Consider the following 19,682-nt stretch of genomic DNA (forward strand, 5'->3'; position numbering starts at 1 on the left):
TCGGCCTATATCGGCACAGTGAGCCGACGTAGTGGGAGAAGAGATGTTAAGTTAGAAGATCTACACTGGAACACGTTCCTGAAGAAGTCTGCACAAACGAGTGTCGACGATGCATATACGCAAAGAGGCTTTCGATGCGCATCAACGACGCATTAAGCTTAATTGGCGCACAAAGGCGTTGCATATCGATATTGAAGGGGCAGAAAAGCGTACGTATTCAAAGGAAAAAGGAAACACTGCACTACATTGAACTCGCAAAGCTACAAGGTTGACACACCATCGCCTTTGAATGGGGGTGATTTCAACGTTGATTGCTTACCGTTTAATGATAACATGCAACATATTCCATCATTCTGATTATATATGCATGCGATGTCGTTTGATATATCGAAGTGTTTAATGAAGATCGGATTGGGCTGTCAAATCGAGTTTAGAGCCCTTTGTTGGAGCATGTTGCCACGAATAGCAATCTAGAATAGCAATAGAATCCGCGAGAATTGCGACGAGTTGCATGAACAACTATACATATACGTCAGGGAGCACACAAATCCACCTTAGTCGATCTTTTTTTATTGTCATTAACAAGTAATCATCTTAATGACTTTAATTCAGTTATGTGTACTTGAATGGAGCTCTTATTGCCTGTATAGGTGCCAACTTCACCACTCGGATTATTTGCTGCATTGGTTCGCAGGAGCATTCAAATGACCCAAAAGGGATTTAGCATCAGCCTACCACCGCGTATATAGATAGTCATAAAAAAAAAATCACCAGCCCTTTTCCCTGTCGAGAAAATGAGGGTAAGCGAAGCTTGTCGTGTGTGCATCTGACCTTCGTGGCGATTTTCTTTCTTTCTCTCTCCCTTTCTTTCTCTCTTTCTATCTTTCTCTCTCTCTTCTTTCTATCTCTCTCTTATTATTTCTTTCTTTCTCTTTCTCTCTTTCTTCCTTTCTATCTCTCTTCCTCTCTATCTTACTTTCTCTCTCTTTCTCTCTTTTTGTCACCAGGATCGGCCCACTTTTCAGCGTGACACCACCACCACCGCCGCAACTTGTGAGCCTATAAAGCTTCACTTAAAAACTATTATCTATCAAGATTACGACGCGCCTGATTTAATTTGTTTTAACGCAGGTCTAATTTTGCCGAAAATTTTGCAACCTGTCTCGCGATAACAACAAAAGGTTGAACGTAAAAATAAGAATGGCGAGAGGCCTAACCTTTCACAACAATGAACGCTATGACTAATGTCGTTCGTCCATTGCTTTGCGTTCAGCGCCAGTGCTTTGTATAAGTGTATAAGCACTAGGGCTATTTTTTTTACCTACACTTCGTGTAGGCTCGTGTAGGCGAGTGTAGTGCAGGGCAAAGGCTATGACATCGTGTGCTGCACTTGACTCATTGGGCTGTAGCCAATCAGAGCAGACAGCGCCTCGTCTTCTGCATCAGCAGACGAAAAGCGCCCGACTCCGCATTTCGCCTGACTTCGCATTTACTGGCTGCGTATATGCCCTTGCCTGAAACTAAATGAAAATGTGTGTGAGTTTCCTTTCATCAACAAATCTAGACAAACTGCAGCGAAATACATCGCGAATGCGCAGGGCACGAAGGCAACGTCTCAATGTGCGTAATACAGCGCGGATCGAATCCGAAACAGCTACTACCATTCGTGAACAAGACATCTTTATCTTCTTGGAAAATTCGCTCACCTTTCTCTGTGACACATTGTCAAGCCAACACTACCGTCTTTGCAGCGAATATTCACTATCGTCGTTATATCAGCGCCGACAGTCGCAGACAAAATGGCGCCATGCATTTGCAACGCCAGCCTGCTTGTTTGTCGTCTGCTGCCTAGACTCAACGAAACCGCAGTGTAGAAAGTGTAGTTTTCATGCTACACTGCAGCTATAAAAATGGCTTCGTGTAGGTGGGTGGAGCTACACTTTTCTACACCAAGTAAAAAAAAAAAAAAAAAAAATGACGACTTCCTACACTACCTACCCTCGTGTAGCCAGTGTAGGTAAAAAAAAAAAAAATAGCCCTACTGTCTATAAGCACTGTGTATAATAGATTTATCTGCTACATTTCCGACGTACACTATGAGTAACAATAGTTACTACGTGCAAAGTATTGAAGCGTACTCCCACACGATGATTGATAAAGCTTATCGTCCCAAAGCATCAGCTGTGCTATGAAAGACCCCGTATAGGTCCCGGGAAAGCCTACCACTAATTTTGGAAATCACCCGGGGTTGTTTAACGTGCACTTATCTAAATACACACGGGTCTATGGGGTTCCGCTTCATCTGAATGTGGCCTTCGGGATCAGGAATCGAACCCCGGACTTCAAATTCAGCAGCAGAACATCATAGTCGATGAGCCACCACAGCTGCTAAAAGCCTACTCCAGGCGCCGGACTCCGGATGAATAAAGTTTGCCTTACCTTTCATGGTCGCGTAGTCAGCAAGAAGAACCTCAACCCGCTGCACCCTGAAGTCGATGGTGTCACACGTACCGCGATGTCTAGATATACGTTGCGCATTTCTTTACTAGCACTCACACGGTACTGCAGTCCCACTACGTCTCACACTGTAATGACGCGGTTGAACCGCTGACACATTGTTGAGTCACAAAGCCTTTGTTCTCCACCTCTTGCACCTTGGTTCCTCACTCTCTCGCACACGCGCTTGCACTGTAGGTGTCCTCCCGTAGGCAATGCTGCGTAGAAGCCGCGCCACATTCCAACACTTTTTTTTTTCTTTTTTTTGCCACGCGCCCATGCGCGCCATGCTATCTCGCCGGATGGTTCGTCAGCAGGGAGTTCTTTGCTTGTTTGTTCTCCCAGTCGCATGACGAACCATTGTGTGTTGCCTGCACCCTCATGCCTGGTTTACTGCGAAGGAAATCCTCCATGGCCCGCCCCTACCGTGGTTCCGTTAGGCGCCAACATTGCCAGCTGACGTAAATTGCACGCGCAGGTAGCGCAACGGGAGCATAGATCAGTACGTAATAATGCGACCCTCGCGTGGCTTGCACAGTCCGTGGAGAGCGTTCGCGCTGATTATGTAACGCTCTGCTGATGATGGCATGTGTGCGCAAGCACGTCACGTATGGAAGCAAGCAGTCGATCTGTCTGTTTCTTCGTCGTTTGATTGTTTGCAAAAGAAAAACGAAAAAAAAAAATCAGCGTTCATTGCAAAAGCCAGCATAATCTTTAAGTGGAAGAAACGAAGTATCCAGGAGAAAATTGTATTAAAGTGAGTCGAAGGCTTTCAGAATTTCTGCATACACGCGAGTATTTCAACCAAGCTTAAGACAATAGTCGACAGCACGTGTATACCACGACCCTTGGACGGAGCAACACACTTTTAGATAGTGCACGTGCATAAAAAAAAAAAAAAAGAACGTCGAACACAAGCAGGCTGAGTGAAGATGCACTCAGCACTACGTTATGGTGATCGAATAAGAACCTTTAGAAGAAAGCTTAATACTAAACTGTAAAAAGATGCATGCAGCTTAAAATTATGAAAATTTAGGCTGGAGTCATTGAGTTCCTGCTAATACTTTCAGACGGTCGCTTTGTCCAGACGAAATTATCAGGCGTCCGTGGACAGCATCTAATTAGACCGCGATATAAACTGTAATTTAGGTTAAGAACCCTTTTAAAGTAAATTTTTTTTCTTGCTTATTGCCATGACTGTCAGACAACGCGACCTTCAGCCACAACGAGCGGGTTGTCTTGATAGAAAACGGGTCGCATTGTGGACATCGGAATAACGAAACCAGCGTCATGTTCCCCGGTACGGTTTTTTAGGTGCGGCCGTAGTAACACCAACGGCTAGCAACATCGCTCCATCATTATGTATTTAAGCAAAGTGTTGGTTTGAACTATGTTGTAACTCACCGTGACAGAATAATCGTGTGAGCAAACGACAGGGACAAAGACAACGATGTCCTCGTCTTTTGCTTGCGCCATTATTCTGCTCCCTCGGGAGCATGAATGTATCTCGAATGAACGGAGAGTAAAGCGCATTTGTTCAGCCCCACAACAATGAAGACGGTACTCATAACTACAGGAACTTCAGAGGGAGCGAGCCTATGGTCGCACAGAATGTGGAAAACATCCTCGACAGAAGACTGAAAAAACAAGCCTTGGACACCAACAGTGTGCCTCGGACTTGCGCCTCGAACTGGATCTGCTACGTACGGGATCTTGCACACACACACACACACACAAAAAAAAAAAAGCTTGCAACCGAAAAAAATTGTAGAGGGCCATTCAAGCCGCGAAAGCCTAAAGTGACATCAAAAAAAAAAAAAAAAATAGATAGACGGCCACAAATGCTACGGAGTGAATCACTCTCTGACCAATTACGGGCAGTCCAGAAGGCCCGCGATGTGGCTGAAGGGCTCGGCCTAACAGTCCCAACGTGGGAGCGGCCCGCGTCAACCCAGGGTTGACCTTCAGGGCTCAATAAAGTTCTCATACCATACCATATGGCCAGCCGTCTACGATGAAAATGAAGATCCGATGACGACAGCGACGATCATGACCGCTCACACGTCATGTACATTAGATTAAAAGCTGGCGGAGACAAATAATGTTTGGCGACGTCTTCTGCCAAGGCAACACGATTGTGACAAACATGATAATACCTGTGAGAGAGGTCAGGAAACATCGACGAAGTATCCTTAACAGATAATTTGCCAGAATCCTTACAGTACAGAAGTTTATGAAGAGAGGGGTTTGAATTGATCAAGAGTGGTCAAACAAGGAACGTCGCTGGAGCCGGCGTTCCGACAAGCGTATTTGCCTTCGTCAGGACGAAGACAAGTCTATTTCTCGAAACGCTGGGGCCTAGAGACATTCTTTGTGCGACCATAGTTGATGATTGCCAGAATCTTGTGTTTTCTGCATTTCACTGTATGAAGCTATTGATAGAGAGCGGAGGCAAGAAGTCTGGAAGAGGCTATAGAAAACAGAAATTCAGACAGGCACTTACGGCTTATCAAAGAAAATAGAGAGTCAGGGACCAACGATCGTAACCACCTGGATGACGCCGGACACTTGAAAGTGACAGTGGGGCTCAAACGAGGCTAGCAGTCGGCACTATCCTGTTAACATGACGGAGTATTTAACGGAACGAAGCACAGTAGAAGTACCTGATAGTAATAAAGCGTGAGATACAGGGCAACGATATTTATGCAGCTAGTGTAGTCTTTGCGTGACTTTCGAAAGTACTCGTAAACACTAATGCAAAATTGGTTGAAAACCCTGAAAACTGAGACGAGAACCTCACCGTACCGGTGACCGACCAGCCCGTGTGAGTACCCGGTTCAACCGTGTGTAGATTTAAAAAACTACTCGAATCGACATGCCTGTAGCACAACTAATTTTTTTTTCTCTCAGATAGTGAAATTAGGTGCGCGGAGTCGCGGCCTACCATTCGACATTCTCAACTGGGTCACAAGTTCATTCCTTGGAAGAGAGATTTTCAGATTGACAAGCAACTACATAATAGCACAGCTGTCACATGCTACGCTAAAGAACGCCCATAACAGATAACAATAATAATAATCAGCCTATTTCTATGTCCACTGCAGGACGAAGGCCTCTCCCAGCAATCTCCAATTATCACTGTCTTGCGTTAGCTGATTCCACCTTGCACCTGCAAATTTCCTTATCTCATCACCCCACTGACTTTTCTGTCGTCTTTGGCTGCGCTCCCCTGGACTGAGGGCATCTATGATTTTTTTTTTTTAAATCGTAGAATAAAGTGATTTCTCTCTCTCTCTCCCCTTCCCTTTGCACCCATTCTCTAACTCACCCATAACAAATACATGACATCCTTTATAGTTTTCATGCCATACCAATGGGTATTGCCATGGAACTACGTGAAAAGTTCATGCGTCGGCAGTAGCAATGTCGCGAAAGTGTAGCCAAACAAAATTCCATATGGTCTGGGAAAGCAAGCCTGTATCTGACTCTCATTGCAACTCAGGAGTTATATGCAAATGTTGATGGCTACCGAGAATTCCTCACTTTTCTACAAAGGGAGACAGACCCACATTCGGGCGAAAAACAACAACAACAACAAAAAAAAGTCGCATTCGTCAAACCAGGACCGCAGGGCGTGTAACGAGCAGGGTTTCGACACCGAGTTACTGGCATGCACGTGAGTGTGGCAACGCCTTCCGGTGGTGACATTATCGACAGCAGGTGACTCCGCGCGCCCCGCTGTGTACGGTACCGCGGAGTCACGCTTTGTTCACTCCGCACACCACCCACGCGCGGCGGCGCGGGTTCCCGTGAGACAGCGTGAGTCTATAGCGCCCGCGGATATATAACATGAGCGTATGCAGCGAGCCATCGATAGGAGTCAGGGCCAAGGCTATACACCAGTTCTGCAGCCGCTGGTGAACGTACGCTCCTCTGCTCTCGTTTCGTGTACCATCTTTGAAACGTAGAAGATTGCTTCAGCGAGCACTACTCGAAAAAAAGAGAATGGCAACTAGTGAAGCACGTTCAGCCCGCCCCGTCGTCCATTTGCCACCGAGTATAACGTTAGCTTTGTTGGCCATCAGCGCGGCACTGCAGTTACTTCTCTTGGATGGAGTGTCCGCTGATCAGGTGAGTTGAAACGTATCTATTTTGTTTGACAGTTAATGATCGAAGACATAGTTTTTTTTTTTTTACTTTAAGCTGAGAGTGAATGTGCCTGGTTTTCGAAGCACGGTGTTAGTACTGTCTGATCCCACGTTACAATTTGCTTGTTATTATTGGATGTGTTGGTTATGTAGCAGGTCGGTGTGTTTCTTTTATAAAAGAGTGGGCTTCTGAATCAGACTCTGTTCGTAACTTGGCTTTGTACTCTTATATTACCCAGAAAACTAGACTGATGGGGAGTATCGCAGACACATGACGCGGCACACGGCCGCTGTCTAACGCGTCTGTGATTTTCCCCATCAGTCCAGGTATTTTGGTAACTTAGTGCGCGACCTGAAGTTATGCTGAAGCAACTAGCCCGCGGACAAACATTTCTCTGTACATACCTCTTAATATTCGAACACAGCGCTCGCCTCAATTTTTGTCTGTATTTTTGTCAGGAACCAGAAATCCCTGACGAGCACGCCCGAGTGGCCATCAGGCCAGAAATTCTGTCACTGCGCACCGGAGAGCGCAGGTTGTACGTGCCGCTTCGCCGCAAGCGGGCCGCGGTCGAATCACTCGCCGGAGCTGCAGTGTCGCCGGCCAACTGCACCTTCGAAGGCATCGTCTACGAGCAGGGTGTCAGCGGTACTGGCAGGGCGGTGGTGATCGCGTGTCCCGGCGACAAAGAAGTGCACGCTATGATTATCACGGCTCAGGGCGAGGCGATCACCGTGGCGCCCAACCAGAACCGCGGTAGTGGCGTCACCGACGGGAGCGAAGACGAAGGAAGACACGTGGTGCGCCGTGTGCCCTCAACGTCCAAGTTGCTGACTTCTTGGAGCAAGCTGTCCACCAGAAGACGCAGGTAAGCCAACATCCTATCCAGGAGGCTTCCCTTGTATCTGTTCTATCCACTTCGTGACGTACGGCATCGCCGGTTCGTTTGAGCCTATAGTTACGTCGTGTGTCTAGTATATATTCATGTCCATCGCTCTTCCGGCCTGAAGTGCGACTCCTGTAGGTACGAGGAAACCATCGAGCACCTACTGTGTACCTGTTCTCGCTACGACGTACAACGCCTCTCTCTCGGGACAACTTTAAACCGACTGGGCTCGAGATCGTTCTCTGAGTCAAAGATACTCGGACCGTAGCTACACCCGTCACTGGCACAAAAAGCGATGTCGTGCATTAGTACAGTATTTGAAGTGCACTGGTTTAAGAGACCGCTTATAGTGTCCCTGTACATCATCCCACGCGCACTCAGTACTCACTCTCTTCCTATTTTCCTCTTTCTATTCCCCTTTCTCTTACCCCCAGAGTAGGGTAGCAAACCGGACGCTCGTCTGGTTGACCTCCCTGCCTTTCCTCTCCTTGCTCTCTCTCACCTTAAGCACAAATATCGTTCTGGGGACTCGTTTTGCGGGAGTACTGTGAGAAGGCCTGCGCTCCGCAGTTACCACCCTGCTGACTTAGGCACGTTGGTTCAAGGGGATTTCCATTACAGAAGCTGACTGAAGCTCCTGCATGATCTGGTGTTGCACCCGTTCGTATGTTGCACCCATTCCTGCAACTCTGCTTGTGACTGCGCTACTTCTTTGGAAGGAGTTTTCACCATTGTCTAGTTCTTTGTAGTATTATAACTATAAAATTGCATCTTGTCATTGGATGTCGTACTTATCAGCCCCAGGGATAGCTCTGCGAATCGATCAGTTTCGTTGATATCATGCCTCTGGAGATCATTGTAGAAGCGTTACTTTAGGTGCTCTAATGCTTATATAACGACTGACAATTTAAAGTTGGGACGTGAGTTGCGGATATAATTTTGTTATTTTTTACGAAATTTGATGAAACTACCCCGGCTCGTTCAGTTCAGATTTTTCTGTTGATATTCAGTATCCAATTATATTTCTAATATGTGAAGTAGTTCCTTAGATGAATAATAATTGCCGTCTATTGTTTACTCACTCAACCTTAATTATATACCTAGTTGTGAGGGAGTTGTTATAAACACATTGATGGATACAGGCATTTATAGGGAGTACAACCTGCAAGCAGATTTAAACTCGGACAATTCTTAGTCATTTTACAGCACAATGAAGCTTAGCGTCTACGCAGTGAGTAAGGAGCAGCAAAGTTTAAAGCACATTCGGTTGATGATGATGGCCGCTACTTCTACTGCAGAGCTACTGCTTCCAATGAGCGTGCCATCGAGCTGGCGGTGTTCGTGGATGACGCTCTCAGGAATAGAAATCCCAACGAGAACGAGCTGCACAAGCGCCTAATAGCCATGCTCGAACAGGTGGGTGTTCACCAAGCGACCCGGCCAAATGAGGCCCTTAGTAGCGTGACGTTCCTATTTCGGGAGTTTGAACTATCGAAATACCTCTTTGAGAAACGTTTCTCGTTACCGTTTCGTCGCAGATCCAGCTTATCCTGGAGTACAGGTCACTGGGAACACCGATCGGGCTGGATATCGTCCACCTTGAAGTTCTCGACTCGAGGGTGAGCTCATGCCGGAATTACTGCGGTACCCGCGTGGTATTCATGCCGCGGCAGATAACCTTTTGGCGAGAGAGATAAGAAAGGACAAGGAGGTCGACTAGACGCAAGTCCAGTTTGCTACCCTATATACAGGGAGAGGGATAAAGAGATAAAACTAAAAAGGCGAGCAAGGAGAGGGACAGAGAAGACACTAGCGAGTGTTTCACATACGGAACTGCACATCAAGATCCAGGAAGTGCAGCAATGACCGCGTTGCTTTCCGGGCTATATAGACTCATATATGGCCTTAGGATAACTTTAATTAAATGTACCGTTTAGCCTGCTGGTTATCAGACGAGTTCTTAAATCGTGAGTAATTCGATTAAATTGTCACTAAACTTGAGGAATTGTTGCATCAGGCTAGGCTTCCAGGTTACGTTTCTGGAACTTTCTATATAGTGCTCTTCGGTGCGGAGAAGAAATAACTTCGTAAGAAACATTAAGCTTCCATTTGTTTTATATTTTCGCGTATCCGTGTGACGTCACAGATCTCGCGATGTTATCACTGTCTTTAATCAACTTAGTGTACGAAAAGTATGAGACAATTGCCGAACCAGGCGCTAGGCACTTGCATGGGCCTGCAGCAGTCAAAGCAAGCATCTAGATTGCGCTACGCAGTTAATGCAAATGCATATACTGTCATCGCAGACTGGTCCTAGCACGGCTGGCGGTGAGATCGACGACTACTTGGACAACTTCTGCACGTGGCAGTGCAGACGAAACCAGCAAGCGGCCAGCCAAGGACGTGGACAGTGGGACCACGCGATACTGATGACCGGACTCGACCTACACAGTGTGCGTATTGCTCGAATGTGGGCACAAGTTTCTCTAGCGTACAGCGTATAAATCGGATCACATTCTATAGCGAACGTCGATGTAGTAAATTGTCGGTGATAGCGAATTAAGCCTATATATATACAGCCGGTAGCTATCCCCGGACTGGGAATTTGTGAAAACGCAATGACGCTGTCGGGACTTGCTTACTTGCCGCTGCTGCCGCTCTTCATCCCGCCAGCATTCTGATAACGAGTGTCCGCGGTCGTCGAGTGGGTGCGTTCATGTTTGCCTGTGCACGAGTGACGCCGTTCTCGTTAATACAGTTAGTAAGCGAATGCTTACAGTACATTATACAGATGATAAAGCTACTAACCTTACTGCGTATGGCTCGCCTAGTTCTCGTTGAAGCGAGAGGCAGCACGGCTACTTAGACAACTGCACGTGGCAGTGCAGACGAAACCAGCAAGCGGCCAGCCAAGGACGTGCACAGTGGGACCACGCGTACTAATGACCGGGCTCGACCTACACAGTGTGTGTATTGCTCGAATGTGGGCACCAGTTGCTCTAGCGTACAGCGTATAAATCGGATCACGTTCTATAGCGAACGTCGATGTGGTAAATTGTCGGTTATAGCGAAGTAAGCCTAAAGCCGATAGCTATCCCCGGACTGGGAATATGTGAAAACGCAATGACGCTGTCGGGACTTGCTTACTATGTGTGTACTCTCCGGACGTGGCTCCCACTTTGTGTAACTTAATCTGAAAAATGTGAATAAAGCTTCACTTCTCTGGCCGAACTTAGTTCTTTAGCCAACTCCGGTGAAATGAATTAGCAAACATAACAAAGTATACAGCTAGCGATTAGTCAGGGACTTGTGCGACGGCGCACAACTCTGGCTACGACCGCGTAATGATGTTGCCTGGACTATGCCTCACGTTGTCTGTCTGTGAACTACCCATAGACTGAAAAAAAGTCGCAGTTTCGCCCGAAAGGCGAAGCATTGATTGCTTTATCCAATTATTAACAGCCATACGCCGTAAGGTTAGCAGCTTTATCATCTGTGTAATCTACTGTAAACATTCGCTTACTAACTAAATAACGAGCATGGTGGCACGCGTGCACAGGCAAACTTGAACATATATCTTACTCGGCGAACGCGGCACATACGCTGTCAGAACGCTGGCGTAATGAAGAGTGGCAGCAACGGCGAGTGAATTCCCCTTCGTGCGGCCTCTCGCTTAAACGCGAACTAGGCGAGCGAGAACACAGCGCGCACGAAGCCATCTACTATCTCAGGTTGGCTAGCCTTCGATGCTACCACAAATTACCTGCAAGATAGGACACGCGCAGCCGCGTTCAGCCGCGCATGCGCACCTGCAGTAGGAGCGGTGACGCACGCTACCCTGCCCCATTCCCACCCCCTCCTAGCGCGCGCATATCTCCCTGCTTCCCCCTTGCACTTTATGTGGAACCTCACGGCGACGTCGACGCCAACGCAGACGGTGAAAATTCGTCTGGATGCTATCGCAATAATAAAAAAATCAAGAAGCCAGTGCCCTCTTTGCGGACGTGCAGCTTATCTGTGCATCGCACGCGCGCATGCAGGGCAACAACGACAACGTGATAGGCCTGGCGTTTGTGGGAGGCATGTGCCAGTGCCGCTTCAGCTGCACCATCATCCAGGCTGAGAGCTTCCAGGCGGCCCTGGAGGCGGCACACGAGATGGGACATAATCTGGGTATGGAGCATGACGGCACCGGAAACCGATGCGACCCGAGCCGCTTCATCATGTCACCTAGCACTGGCCCTGGAAAGACCAGCTGGTCCGCCTGCTCGAGACAGTACCTCGACGACTTTCTGGCGTGAGTGTTGTCACGTCATTCATCATAAAAATACGGCAGAGTGCAACGGTATTTACGGGAAAGTTATTGTATATAATCTATGTTCGAATTACCTGTGAAGCTGGCTAGGGTGTCCTCCTTCAGATTGGTCCATTTCGTCCTTAATATACCGAGTTTTAAAAATTAAGCTTTACGGAATTTAAAAAAATCGCCTGTGGCAGCTAGCATAATTCTTATCGTCGAGCTGGGTTATTCGAAGAAGCGGACATTAGTAGCACGAGAAATCGAAACACATATTCAACTAATTACAAAAATTGACTAATGAACTTCTTAGTTAATTACTTTACGACACATATTGCAATTTACGAATTGTAGCCGGTGAGTCGGTAAGTTTGCAAGATGCATCCACTTGAAATAAATTTCCAGGATGACACCAGTTTCGAGATATTATTTCCCAAAGTGTGGGACAGAAATACATGGGCGAGATGCTATTATGCTTCAATGTATAAAACAGCAGTTTGACAAAAAAGTAAGTGGAACAACAGTGCATATTTACGGCAAGTTTGATGGCGTAAACTGGTGTCATTCCAAACTGGTGTCATTCTGAAAATTCATTCTAAGTGAATACGTCTGACAAGCTCACCGGCTGCAATTTGTAAATTGCAATGTGTCGTAATGTAATTAACTAAGAAGTCGATTAGTGAATTTTGTTAATTAGTTGAATATGTGTTTCGATTTCTCGTGCTACTAATGTCCACCTCATCGAATCATCATCATCATCATCAGCCTATATTTATGTCCACTGCAGGACGAAGGCCTCTCCCTGTGATCTCTAGTTACCCCTGTCTTGCGCTAGCTGATTCCAACGTGCGCCTGCAATTTTCCTAACTTCATCTCCCCACCTAGTTTTCTGCCGTCCTCAAGTGCGCTTCCCTTCTCTTGGTATCCATTCTGTAACTCTAATGGTTCACGGGTTATCCATACTACGCATTACATTCTATTGCAGGAGGCGGACGTCGTCGTGCCTGGCGTCTAAGACCAGTCGGCCAGTTGAAAAGTTGAGCGAGGACCCGCTCCCTGGCCAGGTGTTTCCGGCGGACGACCAGTGCAAGCTGGCGCTGGGGACGAAGTACAGCGCGTACACTTCGTCCAGAAGCCCCTTCAATGTAAGTGCACCTCTTGCTGAGGCTTCGTCCTTCCTTGCTGCTCCGTTCACAACTCGGCCAACAGCTCACCTTGTGGTACAGCTATAATAAGGCAGCTTGAGGTTGCATAAGTCGAGAATAACGTCGCTGAGTACAGCAGTATTCCGCGGCAACTGGCTGTTGTCTCAGCAGGAACATTGGAGAGCTTTAGAAGTAGCTAGGGGCGGAAAAGTGGCATTCGCGCGCTAATTGGACCTCAGCATACTTCCTCCACCCTGAAAAAAAAAAAAAAAAAGGAGAGAAAAAAGGTCGTAAGACTGACTACGCATGCGCACAGTCCGAACTCACCGCCTTTTTGTTCGCCAGGGTCGAAAGCGTATACGCTAACTTTGCGTCTGTTGTTTGTTTCACAAAGCTCCGTATTCTTAAAGGATACCCAATAGAGAAATTACGTTGGGCTGTATCAGTAAATTACCTTTCGAAAATAAAGAAAAAATATTTTTTTCTTTAGAGAAAAAGAGAGAAAGCGAGAATATTCGTCCCAACATCGCGTCACAATCTAACCTGATACACCCATCTATATTTATAGGTCTATAACGGCACGCGTTACACTGGTGAGCGTTGAGAGTTTTGCATGAATTCAGAGCAATGGGCTCACCCGTATTTTGAACTGTGTACGATATCTATGTGTCCTTAGTACCAACACATCTGTTATATCGGTGTTAAGATAAAACTAGCATTATATCGAACTAATTCCTAAGAACCACTCTTTAGGCTTCACTAACGCAGCACGCATGCCACCTGTCATTTTTCTGTGGTACTAAAGACGTAGCTAATACATAATATTTAGTGAAAAGGCAGTTAAAAAAATCAAGTAATGCTGCATTTATACTTTTGCTAAGCACGTGCAGGCGCGCACGAACAATGTACCCTTCCCCGGCATGTCGCGTGCGATTAAGATAAGTTGCCTTAGAAACGCGCTCGTTTATGTAATAGTCTGCTTACAGTCCTTAACTCTGTGATGCTGATTACACGCACACTTTCTCTCTCTCTCTCTCTGCCTGTCTCTAGGACGTGTGCCAAGAACTGTGGTGCCAGGAAGGGCAGTGGGCTAGTTCGGCGCACCCCGCTTTGGATGGTACAACCTGTGCCACTGGAAAGGTATATTCACGTCCCTTATATTCAAAGAGTTGCTCCAATAAAAAAAAAAATAACGAGAAGAGTAAAAAAACAATGAATTGCCACGCGACTGGACGCTCGAGGCACTTTACGTGTATGCGCGAACTTCTTTCACGCTCGAAAAAAAAAAAAAAAACTTTTATGTAGCACGTAATGAGCAAGGAAAGCTGTATCGCGCGTTTTTCATGTTGCCCTACAATTTTCTCATTGACACTTTTTAATCTAATTATAATAATTGAGAAGTTGATTCATAAATTAAGACTAATTGTGTAATTAGTCGGAATGCGAAAAAATAGATGAGTATCTCCACGCGACGGTTCTGTCCAGCTACCTGGCATTTGAATATTTTAAGATCTTGGTGCATGATAGTTGGAACACCCTGTATAGTTCTGTAGCATCGCGCTACGCATTTTTATTTGCGAACCTGAGTCAGCATCGCTGGACTTACTGATTAATCCCACGCCTTATTCGTTCTCTCTCTCGAGCGCAGTACTGCCGCGAGGGCTCGTGCGTGGTGGCAGGTCAAGATGGCGGCAACGGCGCAACGTCGAAAACGGCCACCCGAAGCACTAGGACTACCACCACCACCACCCCAAGACCGAGGCGACGCAACCCTGGCCTCTTCTTCCCTGACGTCACGAACATTTGGGACCGCTGGTTCGGTCGCGGGATTTCTAGGTGGTTCTGAGCGGAAATCGTACGCTTGCGACTCATCACGCCACGTGCCGATGCGTAGCCGTTGACGACAGTTCCTGCGTCATTCGGCGCGAATAGCACCGTGTGTAGCATGGAAGCCCATTGTTACCAGGCGGGTTTGTAGTGTAGCACATGGATAGCGGAATTACGTGCTTATACGGATAGCGAGTCAACAACGGCATTTTCGGTCTGTCGCTTTCGATAGTATCGCTTTCAGTTGACACTGATTGAAGCCATGCCGCGCACATAATTCCCGTCGTTCGGCATAGCGCCACGTCGCGCAAGAGTTCAATAGAGCCGTTAACCAGAGCATCTGTAGCGGTAGTGTAGGTGGCTGCACATGTAAGCCGGTCTTCGTACGTGCGTTGTCTCCAGTGCCGAGTGCCGGCGTGGAAGACCACTGCCGCCCTGCTTTCCCGCCGGCGCCCTCTCCCGCAGCCAGCACTCTGGGAGAGGGCGGCGAGAGAGGAGGAGCTGTCCTTCCGGAGCACTCCACCACGGCGTCTAAACCTTCGGGCGTCACAAAGCTCTCGTGCCACCGCACCTGCGTCTCCAAGAGCTAGTTCGCGTTAACGCGCCCCTCAACTCGGTTGTGAAAAATCGCGCGCCCTTAGCATGGTGGCCTTTTGTACTGATAGTGAGAGTTCAACGGTGAGAATGGGCGAAAGAGGCGAAGAAAGGTATTCGCTTTAAAATATAGCACGTGTGTGCTGGACGCAGAGCACGTTTATATCCGTTTGCACCTTATTGTTCAACAGGCTAGTAAGCACATTGTTTATTGTAAACGCATTGTTAAGCACATTGTTTAAGCACACTTCGGAAAGCACGTTTTATTTTACATGCGAGCGAAGAGCAACCACAGGGCTTCACATTCTTCACGAGAGATGATGCTACCCAATTGTACGCCACCGTGCTCCCGAGTCTGTACCGTGCATTGAGTGCTCGTTAAAAAACCCCAGGTGGTCAAAGTTAAACCGGAGTCCCCCACTACGGCGTGCCTCATAATCATACCGTGGTTTTGGCACGTAAAAGCCCAGAATTTAATCAATTAATTTATATGCCTGGCTATACGTTTCAGATGCACAGCCTACAGCTGACCATGCCTTCTCGATAGCGTACAGCATCTATCAAAACTACGCAGGTCACCTAGCGCCACCGGAGGCGTCCACGACTGCGCGCGATTTGGCACTGGCCGACACCTCGTGGTGGGGATTGTGGTGGCGATGCTCTCCTGGTGATGTGAAACGTATGAGTGCCATGTACAGATAACGAAAGAGAACTCTCCTGCTAGCGTGTGTACGCATATTATTGCGAAACGATGTATTCCGATCATGTTGGCCTCTTGGGCTTTATCGTGGCCTTGTGACTAGAATGCAATAAAGCATGTGCAAGAGTGAAGTCATGAAACCCATCGGCATTTTTAAAGGTTTCTTCAAACGTGTCATTTGGATATAAGCAGGGACCCGTGGTCTGCGGTGGCGTATGTACCTTCGAGTTCATGAATTCGCCCTTTGGTTCCTTAGCCTCAATGCGCACTAGTACAAAACAAATTAAACACAGCATACACCCACATGACTTTGAGAAGTATCGATGCCTCTCTCACCAGCTACAGACATTACTAGGCGGTAGCAGTCCGGGTCGGAAGAGTCGCGCTGGGCGCTCTAGAGCGAACGAAGGGATGCTACAGGAACTCCTCTTGGAATTCCTCGTTTCATCCTTGCTCCATTTTTCGAGTTGTAACTTCTGATGGAATGCGCTCGCACTGAGAGAGGCACAAGGAGAGTAAGCTTATTCCACACGTTATCATAATTCCTGGAAATGGTGTGAAATAAAAGATGTTACCCCCAGATTCAGGAGTTACCAGTACTCCATACTCTTTCTTCTTTTTGAAGGGGTGAGGGAGCGTTCTCAACGATGTTTTAAAGGGGCACTAAAGAGACCATTAAGCTGAGCTGTGTTAGCAGAGTACAGTCTACAATGACGGCAAAACCACTTCTACGGTGAGAGATTAAGTCTCGATAAGCCAGAAAAGGAGCAAGAACGAAAGGCAAGTGGCGACGCCGTATTGAAGTTCCCGCATCAAGTCGTCGTGTTGAATTTTGACGGCGTGTGCTCGCGTCCAGTTTGTTATTATTATGACTAGTGCTATTATTATTTTGTCGGTATAGATGAACTGCAGGGTATTATAAAGGAGCGAAAGACTACACTTAGGAAGTTTGGAAAACGTTTGCAGTGCCGGCGATGGCCCAAGATATGAGAAAATACATTGACCTCCGTGACGTCACACTGATATACCGGCACTCGGGTTTCGGCGCGAAATGCAAGAAATGTAAGTCTAGCGTTCCACTTGTCGTGTACGTAGTAATCAACTTTTAACCTTTTGATCAACAACAACAAGAAAAAGATGTCGCAGTTTCGCCCGAAAGGCGAAGTATCAATTGCAATAGCAAATTAGTAGAGAGCTATTCGGAGTAGGGATAGTAGTTTTATCGGCTGCATAAACTTGGACACATTCGCTTACTAACTGAATTAACAAGCGTGGTGTCAGCGCGCACAAGCAAACATGAATAGACCACACCCAATGACCGCAGACAACGACTGTCAAAACGCTGGCAGCAAGCGCAGCCGCCGCAGCGAGCGAAGGTTCGTGCGGTCTATGGCTCCAACGGAAACTGAGCGGCGAATGCACAGCGCATACAAAGGTCAAAGCCGTGTGGAGATCGCTTTCAAGAGACGGTGCGAGCGACCGCCACAGCAGGGCAAAGTACAAGCGCAGTTGATGGCAGAGTAGGAAGCTGCCCCCCCTCTCCCTCCCGCGCTGCCTTCCCGCTTTCGCGTGGGAGATTGAGTGGCCAGTTCCCCTTGCGCCGGGTTGCAAGATACGCATTTGGTGCCGCAGCACAGCGTCGCCCGCCTCCCCCCTTCCATACCCCCACGGCCTTTCGCGCGACGGCAGTCGCGTTGGCTTTCCGCCGTGCGTTCGCTCTCCGTGATAGCGCGCGTCCCCCGCGTGCTTTCACTCGCGCATACTGCGCGCGGCGACGATTTTATCGCCCTTGGACTTTATACGGAACCTCACGGCGACGGCATAAATCCGGTTGAAGTGTCCATATAATTGCTATCGCAATAAAATACACTTTTGAAAAAAAAACTTTATCAGCCTGAACTGCTTTAGGGTTTCTCTTTTGTGTCAGTTTAAAGAGGAACTCTACTCAGTGAAAACTTAATAATGTAGTCGAAATTCCTCCCACAGAACCGAATCATACACCTTTCCCTGTTTCAGGGCTGGTAGCCCTTGCGGAGGCGGGCCGTCGCAGCCGCATTTTGTTCAATCCGCCCAGGAATGGTGTCGATGATTTCGATAGGTATAGACGCAGACTAGTGCCGTAGCCAGGGATATTTTTGGGAGGGGGTGGGGGGGGAATGACGCACTTGACTTTGGAAGGGAGGAGCAAGTGGCTGTTGTGGCACATTGATGCCAAGTATCCTGTTGCTGGAAAGGCTGCGGTAGTACAGGGCCGCGATTTTGTAGCGATGCCTTATGACTTATTCTATACTAGTCTTATCATCCACCGCTCACGGCCGGCTGATCCCGTTGATAACGCGAGCGGACTGTCGCTCTGACCTCTGACAAAGCGCGATAAGCGCGAAAAGGCATTAGCACCGGAAAGCCATCGCTACAAAATACCGGCCCAGGGAAAGCGCCACCACGTCAGCGCCGCGCTATCGCAGCCGTCACAGCTGGTATGACGTCATGCTCCCCCGCACCGTCGCGCTACCGCCGCGCACCTTTCCAGTACTACCGCAGCCTTTGCAGTACTAGCACAGATGACGTACACGAGTATAGGCCTAGCTACAACCAAGCTTAAACCTCGACATAGCCAAGTTCAACTATAGCTACCACCAAGAGACGCAATCAATCCGCCAGCTTCGCTGTGTCTTGCGCGGCCTAGTGCAAGCTTTCGCCTTTTTTCGAGCAAAGCAATAGTCGGCGCAACGCGCTCCCGGATTATACCCAGAACGCTCACTGCCTGCCAATTACTCTAGTGCGCGATAGCGCCAAGGAACCGGGTAAACGTTGGCACAGACATCAGGACGCACGTGGTGCTCGTTCGACGAGGCAACGGGGCGGCGGGTCAACTGCAGCAGCGATTGCGTGCGTCTGCGGGTCCAACACAAGACCTGTGGCAACGTCCAGAGGCAAGAATCGAGGTGAGTTCCCTTTGGTTAAACGCTCGTTTTAGCACGAAGTTGTTAACGGCACTTCCACTACCGTATTCCTGCGGCGGGGGCCTGCTTGGTGTGAAGCTTGTCGTATGGTGCTAGAAGCTATGGTCAGACAACTTACTGCTGCCTTTTGCCGCAGCACCAGGACGATGATGGATTGCTAAATAAATAAATAAACAAACATCACGGAACAGTCAAACATGCAGCCTGCGTAGGAGTCCCGATGTCGCGCTTTAAAACGTAATTATCGATGATTATGGAAAAAGTTGGAAGGGGATTCAACTCTTCTTTTTACTTTACTAACTTCGGGCTCGGCTTATATTTTGAAACTGCACTATTTCCGGCATCGCCCCACATTTTGACGTTTGATGACGCGTTAATTGTTTTAAATAATTTACGGGGTTAGAGTATGCCGGAACTACGATCTGATGATGAGGCACGCCATTGCGAAGTGTCACCGGTGATCGGCGAAGTGTCACCGGTGATCGATTTTCACCGGCTAACAAATGTTAAACGTTATCGCCCGGCGCAGGACGCGCCTGCTTGTATCAGAAGTTTCTCGAACGTTATCGATGCCTCTATACGTTGTCTGTTGTCACCGACGCTTATGTAATCTGATTTTAATCTG

The 19,682-nt window shown here is 47.8% G+C and overlaps 1 protein-coding gene across 1 annotated transcript; it reads left to right on the forward strand.

Annotated features, from left to right (window-relative positions):
* The first annotated feature begins 6,316 nt into the window (after positions 1–6,316).
* LOC119433506 (A disintegrin and metalloproteinase with thrombospondin motifs adt-2-like) lies at positions 6,317–16,686 on the forward strand. Its single transcript, XM_037700745.2, has 9 exons — positions 6,317–6,627; positions 7,104–7,513; positions 8,830–8,947; positions 9,070–9,150; positions 9,838–9,984; positions 11,572–11,828; positions 12,814–12,973; positions 14,024–14,113; positions 14,622–16,686. Exons 1-9 carry the CDS (start codon positions 6,502–6,504, stop codon positions 14,817–14,819), a joined length of 1,587 nt encoding a protein of 528 aa, XP_037556673.1. The 5' UTR covers positions 6,317–6,501; the 3' UTR covers positions 14,820–16,686.
* Positions 16,687–19,682: the final 2,996 nt, after the last annotated feature.

The sequence above is a fragment of the Dermacentor silvarum genome, chromosome 11, assembly GCF_013339745.2.
Source record: "Dermacentor silvarum isolate Dsil-2018 chromosome 11, BIME_Dsil_1.4, whole genome shotgun sequence".
NCBI classification, from domain to species: domain Eukaryota; kingdom Metazoa; phylum Arthropoda; class Arachnida; order Ixodida; family Ixodidae; genus Dermacentor; species Dermacentor silvarum.

Excerpts from the sequence above, each read along its gene's own strand:
- LOC119433506 (XM_037700745.2), top strand. The coding sequence starts at position 6,502 with ATGGCAACTAGTGAAGCACGTTCAGCCCGCCCCGTCGTCCATTTGCCA. Across the intron at positions 9,151-9,837 it reads TTGAAGTTCTCGACTCGAGG|ACTGGTCCTAGCACGGCTGG; the intron begins GTGAGCTCATGC and ends CTGTCATCGCAG. Across the intron at positions 9,985-11,571 it reads CCGGACTCGACCTACACAGT|GGCAACAACGACAACGTGAT; the intron begins GTGCGTATTGCT and ends GCGCGCATGCAG.